Source organism: Cyprinodon tularosa, unplaced genomic scaffold (assembly GCF_016077235.1).
Source record: "Cyprinodon tularosa strain WSP-4 unplaced genomic scaffold, ASM1607723v1 ctg639, whole genome shotgun sequence".
NCBI classification, from domain to species: domain Eukaryota; kingdom Metazoa; phylum Chordata; class Actinopteri; order Cyprinodontiformes; family Cyprinodontidae; genus Cyprinodon; species Cyprinodon tularosa.
The window spans coordinates 236,801-252,595 of NW_024039384.1; the positions used below are offsets into that span (position 1 = coordinate 236,801).

Consider the following 15,795-nt stretch of genomic DNA (forward strand, 5'->3'; position numbering starts at 1 on the left):
ATATTTTTTTATGCAACTTCTCAATTGCTTAAAAAACACACTTAGTTGTCTTGGACATCATCATTATGCACCCTGTTTTGTTTGTCTATAGGAAAATGTCGCAGTGAAACACAGTGAGGTTTGCTGCTGCAATGTGACAAAAGGAGGAATGGATAGGTTAAGGGGGTGTGAATACATTTAGAAGGGATCTAGATGTAGCCTTTTTTCCTGCTGCTCCAGCTGATGGAAGCTCTCTGAGTGGAGGTAATCCTTTGAGATGCCATTTTTCATGGTTTGTTCAGCAAATTTTCTTTTTGTTGGTGTGTTTTAACAAAGTTCAGAGGTGTCAAGTAACGAAGTACAAATACTTAGTTACTTTACTTAAGTACACTTTTTAGATATCTACTTTAACTTTACTCCATTACTTACTTTTCTTCCTACGTCTGACTTCTACTCATTACATTTTCACCCAAGTATCTGTACTTTCTATTCATTAAATTTTTAAAACAAACATTACTCGTTACTCTTTGCTTTGGTTTAATGTTTATAAATATTTATTTCACGTCATGTGCCCATCCAGTGCAGATCATTGACGCCATCCACATCTAGTGAAACTGTTGTAATTGGATGAGTCATATAACGCAAACAGTCATTGGTTAAATATTCATCACTTTTGTGCGGACGCTAAAGGAAATCATCTGAAGGAACCAGGTGTTCTTCAAACTGCAAATTGTCTAAGCCATGCTGCATTTTCGGATTCAGAAAAAGATGTTGAAATGTCTGCATGGTTGGAAAAAAGCGAGAGCGTATCAGCAGATGGAGACAGAGACCAGCAAGAGACCAACTTAGCCATATCTGAAATTATTGTTTTGGAAATAGTCGAAAAATTGAGCTTTCAATTCATATAGTGGGATCTGGCTCTTTTTTTTTAAAGGTTACTTTATACTTTTATAGTTTAAGTAGCTTTTGTAGCACATACTTTTTCTCTTTTGCATGAGTAAAGAGGTTGATACTTCAACGTGACCAGAGTGTTTAAAACTGCAGTATCTATACTTCTACTTAAGTAACAAAAGTGTGTACTTTTGACACCACTGACAAGGTTCTGCACCTTCATCTGGACACAGTTGGAGTTCCATACCTTTTCGTTAATGCGAGAAATCAGGCCACCCTGCGATTCCAGCTCATTGCTGATGTCCAGAGCCATGCTTTTCAGATTCCCCATGATGCTCCCCACATGAGTCAGGTTCTGCTCCATCTCATCCTCGCGAGCATCATTAGTCACCCTGAAACAAAGGAGGAGGTAGACACGTTTTGTGTGCATGTTTGTGATGCCGTCCTATGTTTGAGCAGCTGCTTGTAGGCTTGAGGACAGCTTGGATTACCTGCCAGGCTGCTGTGATAAAAGCAAACACACACCAGGCAGCTGCCTCATTAGCTTCTCTGTGTACCTGCGTATGTATCCTCCACTCATCACCATTTGCTCTCGCTGATGAACAACCCGAGACGTCGGAGGCTGATCGGATACAACCCCGTCCTGATTGGAGGCTCTGCCCCAAACCGCCTTGTACGGCCCGCTCTCCTCAAAGGCTTTCAGTCTGTGGAGGAGAAACTGATCTCATCAGTGCCCTCTCATTGAGTTACGCCTGTTATTTTCATGCATAGAGCAAAGAATATTCCTCCATATCTTCCTACCCAGTTGGATGACTTTCCTGTTTTTTTTTTTAATTGTCCAGATCAGTTGCTCTCCAGACTTTTTGTAAAAAATGGTGTAGCCAGTTTTTGTGTGGGGTGACTGAAAGCAAACAGGCACCAAAACCAGTTCAGGGTCAGTCTACACTGCTGTGAATCAGATTTATTTTCTACCAATGACATGAAGCGTTATGTGCTTCAAACTATCATTAAACTAGGCTAAGTGGATAAAGGAAAGAACACCAGCTGCAGTGAAAATGTTTCCTGATGATGAACCTGCAATCCGTCACCAGCGCAGAGCTTACTCCTCTGGCAGCAGGGTACAATCTGAGCAAAAATCGTCAAAGGCAAGTTGTCATTCTGCAGGTCACATCACAATCAGTGATGTTGTTCAATGTTAATAAATGACTCTCTTTACCCTAAATTCTACTCATGATACTGTGGTATGAAAACATGGGAAAGCTTCTCGTTTTACAAATATATTACAAATAGAAAAAACATCATGTTTCAGCAGTTATTCCAGCCTTAAATCTCTACAAAAGGCCACAAGCTTAGCAGAGTTATCTTCTTTGTAGAACGTCTCCCGGAGACTTCTGTGCACAGAAGGTCCCTTTGGATTCTCAGTCTGGCCTGCAGGACATTCACAGGGTGGTTCTGATCCACTCCTTTAGAGACATTGGTTGTAAGCAGTAGGGTGTTGGCCCATTTACAGACCGAGAGCAGCAATTTATATAAAGAGGTTTCTAGAATTTTCTTCGGTCATCTGCGCAATATTGCAAAAATTAGAAATAACCTGTCCAGGGGTGATACTGAGAAACCAGTCAATTTATTTGTTATTTCAAGGCTGGACTATTGTAATTCTTTACTACCAGGAAATCCACTAACTGTAGTTAAAAGCCTTCAGCTGATCCAAAATGCTGCAGCCAGAGTTCTGATGATAATTAAGAAGGGAGATCATATCTCTCCTATCCTGGCTTCTCTTCATTGGCTTCCTGTTAAATCCAGAAAAGAATTTAAAATCCTCCTTCTAACATATAAAGCCTTAAATGGCCAAACTCCATCTGATATCAGAGATCTGATTGTTCCTTATGTTTCTAACAGAGCACTTTGAACTCAATCTGCAGGTTTACTAGTGTTTCCTAGAATTTCTAAAAGTGGAATGGGAGGCAGATCTTTTAGTTATCAGGCTCCTCTCCTGTGGAACCAACTACCAGTTTTAGTCCGTGAGGCAGACACCCTGTCTACTTTAAGGGTGTAAGACCTTCCTTTTAGATAAAGCATGTACAGGTGCTGGTCATAAAATTAGAATATCATGAAAAAGTAGATTGATTTCAGTAATTCCATTTAAAAAGTGAAACTTGTATATTATATTCATACATTACATACAAACTCATATATTTCAGATGTTTATTTTGTTTAATTTTGATGATTACAAATGACAACAAATGAAAATCTCAAATTCATCATATCAGAAAATTAGAATATTACTGAAGACCAATAAAAACAAAGGATTTATAGAAATGTTGGCCAACTGAAAAGTATGAACATGAAAAGTATGAGCATGTACAGCACTCAGTATTTAGTTGGGCCTCCTTTGGCCTGTATTACTGCAGCAATGCGGCGTGGCATGGAGTCGATCAGTCTGTGGCACTGCTCAGGTATTATGATAGCCCAGGTTGCTCTAATAGTGGCTTTTAGCTCTTCTGAATTGTTGGGTCTGGTGTATTGCATCTTCTTCTTCACAATACCCCATAGATTTTCTATGGGGTTAAGGTCAGGAGAGTTTGCTGGCCAATTAAGAACAGGGATACCATGGTCCTTCAACCATCTCCAAAAAGTTGGTCAGCTGCAGGAAGCATGAAGTGCTCTAAAACTTCCTGGTATGTGGCTGCGTTGACCCTGGACCTCAGAAAACACAATGGACCAACACCAGCAGATGACATGGCACCCCAAACCATCACTGACTGTGGAAACTTTACACTGGACTTCAAGCAACGTGGATGAAGTGCCTCTCTTCTTTTCCTCCAGACTCTGGGACCTTGATTTCCAAAGGAAATGCAAAATTTACTTTCATCAGAGAACATGACTTTGGACCACTCACCAGCAGTCCAGTCCTGTTTCTCTTTAGCCCAGGCAAGACGCTTCTGACGCTGTCTGTGGTTCAAGAGTGGCTTGACACAAGGAATGCGACAGCAGAAACCCATGTCTTTCATACGTCTGTGTGTGGTGGTTCTTGAAGCACTCACTCCAGCTGCAGTCCACTCTTTGTGAATCTCACCGACATTTTTGAATGGGTTTTGTTTCACAATCCTCTCCAGGGAGCGGTTATCTCTCTTGCTTGTACACTTTTTTCGACCACATCTTTTCCTTCCCTTCGCCTCTCTATTAATGTGCTTGGACACTGAGCTCTGTGAACAGCCAGCCTCTTTAGCGATGACCTTTTGTGTCTTGCCCTCCTTGTGCAAGGTGTCGATGGTCGTCTTTTGGACAACTGTCAAGTCAGCAGTCTTCCCCATGATTGTGTAGCCTATAGAACTAGACTGAAAGACCATTTAAAGGCTTTTGCAGGTGGTTTGAGTTAATTAGCTGATTAGAGTGTGGCACCAGGGGCCATCAATTTTGAACCTTTTCACAATATTCTAATTTTCTGATATGATGAATTTGAGATTTTCATTTGTTGTCATTTGTAATCATCAAAATTAAACAAAATAAACATCTGAAATATATGAGTTTGTATGTAATGTATGAATATAATATACAAGTTTCACTTTTTAAATGGAATTACTGAAATCAATCTACTTTTTCATGATATTCTAATTTTATGACCAGCACCTGTATACTTCTGGAGGACATAGGGCCCTTTTTTCATCATTCTGCTTGATTCTATCTCTATTTTCCCACTCTGTAGAATCTATAAGTTCAATCTCTAACGTTATGCTCTCTCTGCTTTTTCTCATAGTAGCTTCATCTGGTCTGTTCCTGTTTGGCTGTGACTCCATCCTGGAGAGAAATATCAGCTGTGCTGCTGGCATAAAAACCTTTGTTTATAGATGTTGGAGGTCTTTTTCAATGTAGTGCTGTTTCTCTGACTGTGACTGGCTGGATGTGCTCTCTTCCTCCTCTGACATAGGAGCTGGCTCAGAGCTCGTCTGCCTGGCTGTGTGTTTCCTGGACGGGGCCACCTTTTACAGTTGCCTTTTGTATCTCTATTTCTGTCTTCTTGAACCCCAGTTGGCTTCAGCAGATGGCTGCTAACACTGAGCCTGGTTCTGCTGGAGGCTTCTTCTTGTTAAAAGGGAGTTTTTTTCTCTCCACTGTCGCTACAAGCATGCTCAGTGTGAAGGATTGCCTTCGAGCCAATGACTCGATGAAATCAACAGGTAGCCTGATAAACTAGACTAAATGGGAGATTAAATGTGTAATTTACTCTGGCCCCGACGAATGAGACATCAGACGATTGTTGATGAAAACAACCCACTGTTATTCAAACCATGTCTGTACCTATTGGCCAACACTCTGACCAATGAGCGCAACTGACTGTGATGTAGTAAGCGCGACAGAAAGCTGGTGGGGGAGTGTAAAAAGACAGCCTGTCGGTAAAACGGCAAATACGTCCTTATTAAAAATTAATGAGCGTAGAGCCTCCTCCTGCTCACGTTTCAACAAAAAACCCAAGTCTATTCTGTAAAATTCTTTTTCAACAAAGAAATACGTAGGTCACCCTGATGGCTGAGGCCTTTTTCTCCTGGCTATCTATAAGAGTCCTGGTTATTACAAACTTCCATGTCTAAGTGATGGAGATCACTGTGCTCATTGGGGTCCTCTTAACTCTGTGGTTGCATCAGCCATCTTCAACTGGAACAGCAACTAAGAGGAAGAGGTTAGATAGGCTAACCTATAGCAAAAAAAGCTACAATTAACAAGGGATTAAAAGCTATGCGAAAAGGAAAAATAAAACTTAGGTCTGCATTATAGTTATGCTCAGCCTTATTGTTGGCGTTTCTTCTCCTTCAGCCAAAGAATTTGAACATTTTGTGTCTTTTTTTAAAGGTTGATTTAACCAGAAAAACCTAAAGCCAAAATGTATTGTAGAACTTACATACATTTTAGGAGGTTGCAGTTAATTTGAAAGAACCATAAAAAAATACCTGAGAACAGATTATATACACCACTAAAACTGATCTGATTAAAATATGGATGCTTAGAGGAAATGAGGGCTTAAGCAATTGAGCATCCAAAGCAGCTGGTGAACCTCCCCTGTGGTTAGTAACATGTTTACTGATGCAGGCCTCGCATGGACACCTCAACCTACTTCTCACAGCTGCAGAGGCCGCAGCACTTCCCCAGGTCAGTCAGGTTTTTCTCAGCCTCCTTCATGTCAGAGTTGATCTGATCCAAGCCTTCCTCTATTCGCTCCAATTGCTCTAAGGAGGAAGACGAGGAGGAGGACAGGAGCAGGACGATGAAGCCAAAAACACAAAAACAGACAAACCCAAGCAGGTTCAAAAAAAGCTACAACTCTTAAACAAAACAAAAATAAAATAAAACATTAGGTAGCAACTTAAAAGAACTCAAACACTAAGAACTCATAAAGACGACCCAGTTTGAACCAAAAGGAAAATGTGGCACTAGTGTCCAGTTCCATCAGGTTTCATCTTTGAAATTCTCATTAAAATGCAATCCTCTGCATAGAAGAAGTTTCAACAAGACAGAAATGAATGTTATTTAGATGCTGTATTAATATCTGATGGAAGTGGGCACAGGGGGGAGTCCACTGGCTGCCAGCCGAGCAGCTGAGAGGGTCGTACTTCCTGAGCGGCCATATGCACAAGCCGCAGCACTGAGCCATGTCTGTCAGGTTCTTCTCTGCCTCCCTCATGTCCCTGTTGATGGAGTCCATGCCTTCCTCAATCCTCTCCAGCTGCTCTGTTAGCAACAGGAAGTTCAAGGTGGAGGTTATGGAGGTCAACCAACAGCCTGAATGGACACATCACTGATCACACTGGTCCACTGTCCGTCTGTCCATCCATCCATCCATCCATCCATCCATCCATCCATCCATCCATCCATCCATCATCCATCCATCAATCCATCCAACTGTCATCCATCCATCCATCCATCCATCCATCCACCCATCCATCCATCCATCCATCCATCCATCCATCCATCCATCCATCCATCCATCCATCCATCCATCCATCCAACTTTCATCCATCCATCCATCCAACTGTCATCCATCCATCCATCCATCCATCCATCCATCCATCCATCCATCCATCCATCCATCCATGCATCCATCCATCCATCCATCCATCCATCCATCCAACTGTCATCATCCATTTATCCATCCATCCATCCATCCATCCATCCATCCATCCATCCATCCATCCATCCATCCATCCATCCATCCATCCATCCATCCATCCAGCCATCCAGCCATCCTTGGCTCATATTAGAAGGTTTTCATCGGTAAGTGTAGTGAAAGCTATTATCTTTAACTGAAATTGATATTGCTGTTATTAAAGCTTTTATCTGATATTTTTCATATATTTCTCAGATTTGCGACACCATGAAAGACTGATCACATTGTGGACATTGCTTCTCTTCTTCAGTTAATCATCCAATGTCCTGCGCTGCATCACTCTTAACGTCATGTGACCAAACAAAGACCACATGGCCATGGGCCACATTGACTGATACAGATGCAGCTGATATTAGTTGTGCATCGTAACCAATAACAGCTTTGTTTTCACTTGCTGCTGTGTGTGATTCCTCTGCAGGTTGGGGTTGTTTGGGTCGGTGTAGGTAGGAAGGACTGTTATTGATTGATAGATAGATAGATAGATAGATAGATAGATAGATAGATAGATAGATAGATAGATAGATAGATAGATAGATAGATAGATAGATAGATAGATAGATAGATAGATAGATAGATAGATAGATAGATAGATAGATAGATGTACTTTATTTATCCCAAGCTGGGAAATTGCAGTGTAGCAGCAGCTTTACACATAGTGACAGTCACAACACAATAAGATAAGAAAAAGTAAAAATAACATAACATCCACACGTATTTACATTATAAGGGTGCAGTGAACAGTCCTGAGGTGCAGTGAACAGATTATAAATAAGTATTAAAATATGGAGTGCAGTACAGTACAGTGCTGGTTACTGTATGGATTGGCTCAATTTGATATATTTATCCTGTCATTTTGTATATGTACAATATTTGTATGAATTGTATTTTAAAGAGTACCATGATGAAACACTGATGAAAACGTTTCACTATGGTTAATGGTTAATTCGTTTAGATATCAACATGACCAATCAGGGTTGCGTGGTTTTTAACTGAAACAGAAAAGCAATGTCAGTGGAGGACTCATTTCCTCATGTCGCTTACAAGGTGGAGCATTATATAAGTAAAGTCAAGAAATGTTGATTATTGACTAATATGGTGGTACTCATTGCTGATACCAAATTTTCATATTAGTGCTTCCCTGGTTTAGTCACACTTAGTTCTGATTGTTCTTCTTAAAATGTTTTATTTTATTCTACGTAAGTAACAAACTAGTGAACTAAGCTTTTCATTGCTAATGGAGATTACTAATGTATTAATAATTACTAACTGGAATACACAGAAAGAACAACATAGAGCAAATTTCTAACATGGTGACTTAAAAACAAAAACAAATCACCACTGAGACTCTGTTTGAGCCAAACCCTTACAGAAACTGAATATTCAGTTTCTTCTTATATGACAAAACTCAGAAGAAAACTGAATTTATCCTTTACATTAAAGCAGAAATATTGTGATAAAAAAGTTTGTTTACCTCCTTGTTCATCTAACATCACCACAGTTCTGATGCCAACATCTTTGCTCTGCATGGGAGAAAATAAAAAAACACTTTTAGCAGTACATATAGAAAGGTGATTAAAACAACCTCAATAAACATTGATTATTGGTATGAAAGTCAACACTTCTAAAGAGGTAGTAAACTAATTATAATAACAGTTAAGTATAACGTAAAATAAAAAAACAAACGAACCTAAGGATTACAAGAAGCCAGATTATTAGTAACACTGTAAGAACAGAGCAAGAAAAACTATTTTCATTTATGCAAACTTGAGGAAATGAAGCATGAAATTTCTATGGGACATTCATTTAAGTCAGTATTTTTTCATGTTGTAGGTTCAAAACAACAACAAAACTACTAAAAAAATGGATTTGGCGTTATTGAGAGAACACTGCCTGTAATGGATGGAATGGAATGGAAGTAACATTTGCCAGGATTTTTTTACATTTTTATTTTTTTTAGTATTTCATTGTTGTTCAGTTATGTTCATTTTAGTCTTTCCATATCAGCTGATACATTTATGTTTAGTTTCTTATTTATTCTTGTTCTCTGTTCTTTACAAATAGTGTTTTAAATATTTTCTTAGTTCACCCCATTTGTGTGTGAATTGGTCTCACATTATTTGCTAATTTACTAACCTGCACTCTGTCATTCTCCACTTTATCCTCAGTATACAGTCACCGGTTCTCATTGTTTCCTGTTGGATCTTTCTGCTGCTCTGTCATGCTTTGAGTTTTTGCATTTTGTCATATTTAACTCCTTCAAATCATTTAGCGACTACTGGAACCTGTCTGAGCTGTGTGCTGCTCCCAAACCACAACTTAAGACACATTAAACATAATTATTGCTTTGTTATAGGCTGCACAGTGGGTAGCACTGCTGCCTAGCAGCGAGAACCTTCTGCCCGGGGTCTTTCTGCATGGTTGAGTACATTCCGAAAAATATCTGTCTGCCTACTTTTATGTGTACATGGACCTTAATGAAATTTCCATCTAACTTTATAGGGTTAAATTTATTCATGGACCCCTTTCTCGTAATTGCACCTCTAACCATTCTGTAAACATCTCCCAGAAGCATTTCAACATCTGTCCTACTTCCTCCCAAAGGTAGGATGAGAGTTGAGGTCAGGACTCATGATTTCCGATCTACCCTGGCAACAACCAGTACGTCAACCAGATGACGCAACAGGAGATGGATGCTTTGGATGAGACTGCTTAGGCAGGTTTTTGAAGTAAGAGTTAAAATCTTCTTATCAGTAACCATCCTGCTTTCCAGAGCCAGGCAGTGAAACATGGCATGATGGATGGAAAATAAGCATTAAATTCACCTTCATAATTACCGGTCCAAATTACATCAGGCAGCTTATAATCAGCAACATCAACTGGAAAAGAAAATGTTGTACAGAGGGAGGGAGCAGCAGGCCCTTTGTTAAAGAGAGCAATGAGAATGGAAAACAACATTTCCCTGATCATCCAAATTATGTAGGAAGAAGAAAGAATGGTTTAATTTGAAGAATCACATCAAAGGAGGAAGAATGTTCAGCTGATGAGACAACAGATGTAGCTGAACTCCCTTAGGTTAGGGACTTTCTAAAGGTTGGGACCCAGAGGTCATAAATGGTGGATGCAAGAGGCAGAAAAATGCTCTGGGTCATTTATAAAATGAAACAGTTAAACAGAAAATGGCATTATTGTTACAATTTCATGTACAATAAGTTAAATAAATCATTTCTGAAATGATCAAGGAAGGCTTCCATCTAATCCCCAAGAAAAACCTGATGGTTTAGGGCAGGACTCAATCAGCACACACCCACACTATCAGGCCAGAACCAAGGCTGATTCTCCTAAGATCTATTAGCTCCCCGGCAGGCAGGCTTATGAAGTTGTGTCAAAATTAAGGGTTCTCTGTTCTCAATGAGAAATCTGAATGTTTTCACTAATTTTCCATAATCAGCTGCTCTAAAATCTAGAAGAAAAAAAAAACGACGCTTTGCAATTGGAATTTCAGGAGGGAAACTATATATAGGAAAACTAAAGTCTTATCTCCATTATGAGATTTTCCGTTAAAACATTATTAGTAGAAATCCTCTTTAGTTCATTTTATTTTCTTCAATTTGCCACCAGCCTGTTCTGCCTGCATCTCCAATTCAGTCATGAAAACATCTGACACTGTTAACAGTGTATGCTTATGCCTTCTGACTGAATCTAAAATTTTAAGCCTTCAATACCAAAAATATCTGAGAGGCATCTACAAAAAATATGCAATAGATTTTTATGAGCCTTATGAGGTCAGAACCCTCTGAAACAGACATTTGGAATTAACCAGCAATTAAGGTGAAGGGTTATTTCTAAGGGGTTTTCTTTCCTCTGTTTTGAGCCCTTTGGTTCTATAATGCAGATGTTCTTAGGTTCATGGTCCTCCTGTCTATTTACTTTTAATAGGATTTTGTTGCAAAAGAAACAAATCCCTTATTTCATTGCAATTCCAACTGTAGCGATACATCCATCCAGCATGATGCTGCCCCCACCTTAAAAAATATTGTCTGCAATTTGTTATGTTTGTAGGGTAATGCCCCAAACGCAGATATCAAGGTTAAAAAAAATCTTCCACGTATCTAGGCACAAGCAGGACTAGGAATAAAGCATAAGCAGAATCATATATGAACAGAGTATGAGGCAGTATAACAGAAGAATTCAGTAGTGAGAACCGTAAAGCATATCTATGCTGTAAAACCCTGACCACCCAGGGTGCAGACCAGGAAGCAGAGTTGTAGTTTAACACACATCTCTGCAGCTTCTCTACTGTTACCCACTCTTTACTCCATCCAGACAGTGTCTTGCCCACGACCAAAATCTAATAAATTAGCAAAGATTCCCAAAGGAGTAAATCATGATAATCTAATTTAAATCAAAATAACTCCAATTGGGGAAAAAGTTAAAACAATTAAATGCGGTCTGTTTAACATAAGATCACTTTCCTCTAAAAGTCTACTAGTTAATGACTTGATTTGTGATAATCACATTGACTTGTTTTGCCTTACAGAAACCTGGCTGCAGCAAGAGGATTATGTGAGCATAAATGAGGCAACTCCTTCAAGCTATTTAAATTTTCACCTACCCAGAAGTTCTGGGCGAGGAGGAGGAGTAGCAACAATCTTCCAGTCTGACTTACTGATTACTCCCAAAACAATTAATACCTACAACTCTTTTGAACATTTAACATTTCCCTGATCCAAATTTCAAGGCAAGAAAACCTCTTCTTTTTGTAACTTTGTATCGTCCACCAGGTCCTTACTCTGAATTTTTAGATGAGTTTTCAGAGTTCCTTTCTGATTTGGTATTAAATACTGACAGGGTCATCATAGTGGGAGATTTTAACATCCATGCTGACATTGAAGGCGATAGCTTAAGAGCAGCCTTTAATGCTATCTTAGACACTATTGGCTTTGTTCAGAGTGTGAGTGGTCCGACGCATTCTCATCTTCATACTTTGGATCTTGTGCTGACATACGGCATAGAATGTGAAGAAATAACAGTATTTCCTCACAACCCTTTCCTCTCTGACCACTTTCTAATAACCTTCAGGATTACTTTAACAGAGTTCTCCTCCCCCAAAAGAAGGTTCAATTTTAGTAGATCTTTATCAGATAGTGCAGTTATGAATTTTAAAGAATCTGCTTCACTTTCTCTCTCCTCTGTGTCGCTGAGCAGTGCTGCAGACATAGGTGGATTAATGACCGGGCCTACCGGGCCCAGGCCCAGGGGGCCAGAGGCCCCAAGGGGCCAGGCCAACTTGGCCGCGACCCAAGCAAAACTACTTTTGCAAAAATAATAATCTTAGGCCCCAAGGGGCCAGGCCAACTTGGCCCCGCGGCCACGATCCATAGAGGGTAAGAGGCCCCAAGGGGCCATGATCCATAGAGGGTAAGAGGCCCCAAGGGGCCAGGTCAACTTGGCCCCACGGCCACGACCCACAGAGGGCCTGAGGTCCTAAGGGGTCAGGCCAACTTGGCCCCGCGGCCATGATCCATAGAGGGTAAGAGGCCCCAAGGGGTCAGGCCAACATGGCCCCGCGGCCATGATCCATAGACGGTCAGAGGCCCCAAGGGGCCAGGCCAACTTGGCCCCGCGGCCACGATCCATAGAGGGTCAGAGGCCCCAGGGGGCCAGGTCAACTTGGCCCCGCGGCCACGATCCATAGACGGTCAGAGGCCCCAAGGGGCCAGGCCAACTTGGCCCCGCAGCCACGACCCACAGAAGGCCAGAGGCCCCAAAGGGCCAGGCCAACTTGGCCCCGCAGCCGCAAGCCACAGAAGGCCAGAGGCCCCAAGGGGCCAGGTCAACTTGGCCCTGCGGCCACGACCCACAGAGGGCCTGAGGTCCTAAGGGGTCAGGCCAACTTGGCCCCGCGGCCATGATCCATAGAGGGCCAGAGGCCCCGAGGGGTCAGGCCAACTTGGCCCCGATCCATAGAGGGTCAGAGGCCCCAAGGGGCCAGGCCAACTTGGCCCCGCGGCCACGACCCACAGAGGCCCCAAGGGGCCAGGCAAAATTGGCCCCGCGGCCATGATCCACAGAGGGCCAGAGGCTCTCAATCATTATTATCAAAGCTAATTCTCAAATTGGATGGATCACACAACCTCACTCACATATTCTTTATCAATTATTAAAGGTTGTTTCTGAATTTTGATCACAGAACTTAATGCAAATATTCTTGATTGATTGACAAAGCTCATTCTCAAATTTTGATTACACAACCTTACTCTGACAAATTATCATTATCAAAAAGCTCTATCTCGAATTTGGATCACAGAATCTCTCTCAAGTATTCTTAGCTGTGCCCCTCCCCCATCGAGTCTTTCATAAACCGGTCTGTTCTTTTAGAATCTCCTCATTTGGTATTTTGAACTCGTGAGAGACTGCTCAAAATTTGGTTTCCTTTCCCTCAGTTCAGACTCAGAGATAATTTGAAATCATTCAACAATTTTGTCCTTTTCTTTCGAAAAAGTTTACAGTCTGACATTTGTCACTGCTGTCAGTTAATAACTTTTTGGTCTTTGACCCATTTTGTCATTTTCTCGATTCGATCGTCACTGACCACTCTCTCCTGTCTGGCAGACATCGTTGCTGCCATCATAGCTAGCAAGCTGCTTGCAGATAGCAACATTTTGGTGTCCTTTGTGAAAATATTTAGATAGAAGACAAAAATGCACAAAGTTGTACAATCATTATCTTTTCAAAATATTTGTTTCACTGTCAGTGTGATTGACCGAGTTTGCCGCTAGATTTCGTGTCTTTTGGCCATACCTGGCTAGCGACTAAAAACATCATTTAGCGACTTTTTGGTTGTGAAGATAAGTGGTAAAAGCAGATCTGCCTGTTGGTCTTCCCACATTTTGCCATTTGGTACTTTGCACTCTTGTTGGTCACTCCAAGGCATTTGTCCCTGCCTTCAGCTAGTCACTTGGCTCTTTTGGAATATATTTCACTGTATTTGTCTCTCTCTCTCTTTCTCCTCAGTACAAATCAGTCTGTTCCCTTGCCATTTAGACATTTTCTTGATTCGATCATCACTGACCACTCTGCTCTCCTGCTGTCTATCAGACGAATCAGTTGATTCTCTGCTCTCAATTGTCTATGCTAGTAAGCTGTTATTCTCTGCTTTGGAGTGTTGATGCTGGGTTGCTAGTTTTCTAAATCACCTCACACACTTGAAGGAAGCAGCACCGATCATAAACACACAAACAAACTCACACACACACACACACACACACACACACATAGCTGGTTTATCTGTTGTGATAGACAAAGAGCCAATGTGCAAAGAAAGAAGGGAAATATGGATCATAAACGTTTAAGTGGAGGAGCTAGAAAAGAAATTCAGCAAGAAAAGATAAAAAAGGAATCAGTTTTACTTGAGAGTGTTCCAAATATCTCCAGCTTCTTCAGTACAAAGACATCTGCTGAAAGCAATTCTATAAATGCTACTGCAAATTCAGCTAAGGTTAGCAATGCACCTGAGCTAGCATGTAGCTCCCAAGATCCTGAGACCACTACAAGTGTAGACACTGAACCAAATGCTTCTGATGCTTATGATTCAACCAATTCAGCAGTAGCCAGTTGCTCGGATGAATGTGAGGTCACTGCACCTCTGGACAGCATAGAAAATGAGCTGAATCTTTCTTCAACACCATCTACAGTGACAACTCTACCTAGAGATCCCGCTAAATGGGCTGAGACCCTCACTGAGTCAATGAAGGAAGTTCTTATTCAAAGAGGTGCAAAATCATTTCATAAACCGTCACAGCCATTATCCAGCTTCTGTGAGGAACAGTGGGCTAGGAGGCAAAACCCGATGCCTAAACAATGAACATTTTACTTCACACTTGCCCAATGGACAACGAGTACAAAGAGAGTGGCTGATGTACTCTCCCTCTACTGGTAATGTTTACTGCTTTGCATGCAAACTGTTTTCCCCAAAAACGCATTCTTTTGTGACAGGCTATTGTGATTGGAAACACTCAGAAAGATTTGGTGAACATGAGCGAAGTGCTGAGCACATAACCTGCATGCAAGCAGTCTTGAACAGCGCCAAAGGTGCCACAGTTGATGCAGACCTGTTCAAACAGTTTCAGGCAGAGAGCAGCTATTGGAGGCAGGTGTTACAAAGAGTTGTTGCAGTCATTAAATTCCTTGCAGAAAGGGGCCTTGCATTTAGGGGTAAAAATGAATCGTTAGGGTCTCCTCTCAATGGGAACTACCTTGGTATTCTGGAGGTCCTGGCTGAATTTGATCCCTTTCTAAAGGATCACATCAGAAAGTTTGGGCAGATGGGTCGAGGTAATACCTCATATCTGTCCTCCACCATTTGTGAGGAATTCATTGAATTGATGGGTGCAAAAACCAAACAGGCTATAGCAGATGAACTGCAAGCAAGCAAATACTACTCTATCATTGTGGATTCAACCCCAGATTTATCTCATGTGGACCAATTCACATTCATATTCCGTTTTGTTAGCAAAGAGGGCAGTGTTGTTGAACGCTTTGTGGGTTTTGAGCCCATTACTAGCCATACAGGTGAAAGTTTGGCTAACTGTGTCATGTCTGTGTTGGAAAATCTAGGGTTAGAGCTGTCAAATTGCAGGGGGCAGGCTTATGATAATGCCAGCAACATGTCAGGGAGGTATAATGGGTTGCAGGCTCACTTAAAGAAAAGCAACCCATTAATACACTATATTCCATGTGCAGCTCACTCTTTGAATTTGGTGGGA

The 15,795-nt window shown here is 41.2% G+C and overlaps 1 protein-coding gene across 2 annotated transcripts in view; it reads right to left on the minus strand.

The window, feature by feature from the left end:
* LOC119798854 (synaptosomal-associated protein 25-like) overlaps window positions 1-15,795 on the minus strand; it is a 28,967-nt gene that overhangs the window by 691 nt on the left and 12,481 nt on the right. Inside the window, exons 4-7 of one of the 2 annotated variants that reach the window (XM_038308505.1) lie at window positions 8,502-8,550; window positions 5,981-6,092; window positions 1,428-1,574; window positions 1,118-1,262 (exon numbers count right to left, since the gene is read on the minus strand). In XM_038308505.1, coding sequence (XP_038164433.1) covers window positions 1,118-1,262; window positions 1,428-1,574; window positions 5,981-6,092; window positions 8,502-8,550 — 453 coding nt within the window. Of the gene's footprint in view, window positions 1-1,117; window positions 1,263-1,427; window positions 1,575-5,980; window positions 6,093-6,476; window positions 6,595-8,501; window positions 8,551-15,795 lie in introns of both variants that reach the window. The other variant, XM_038308504.1, reaches the window with a different exon arrangement.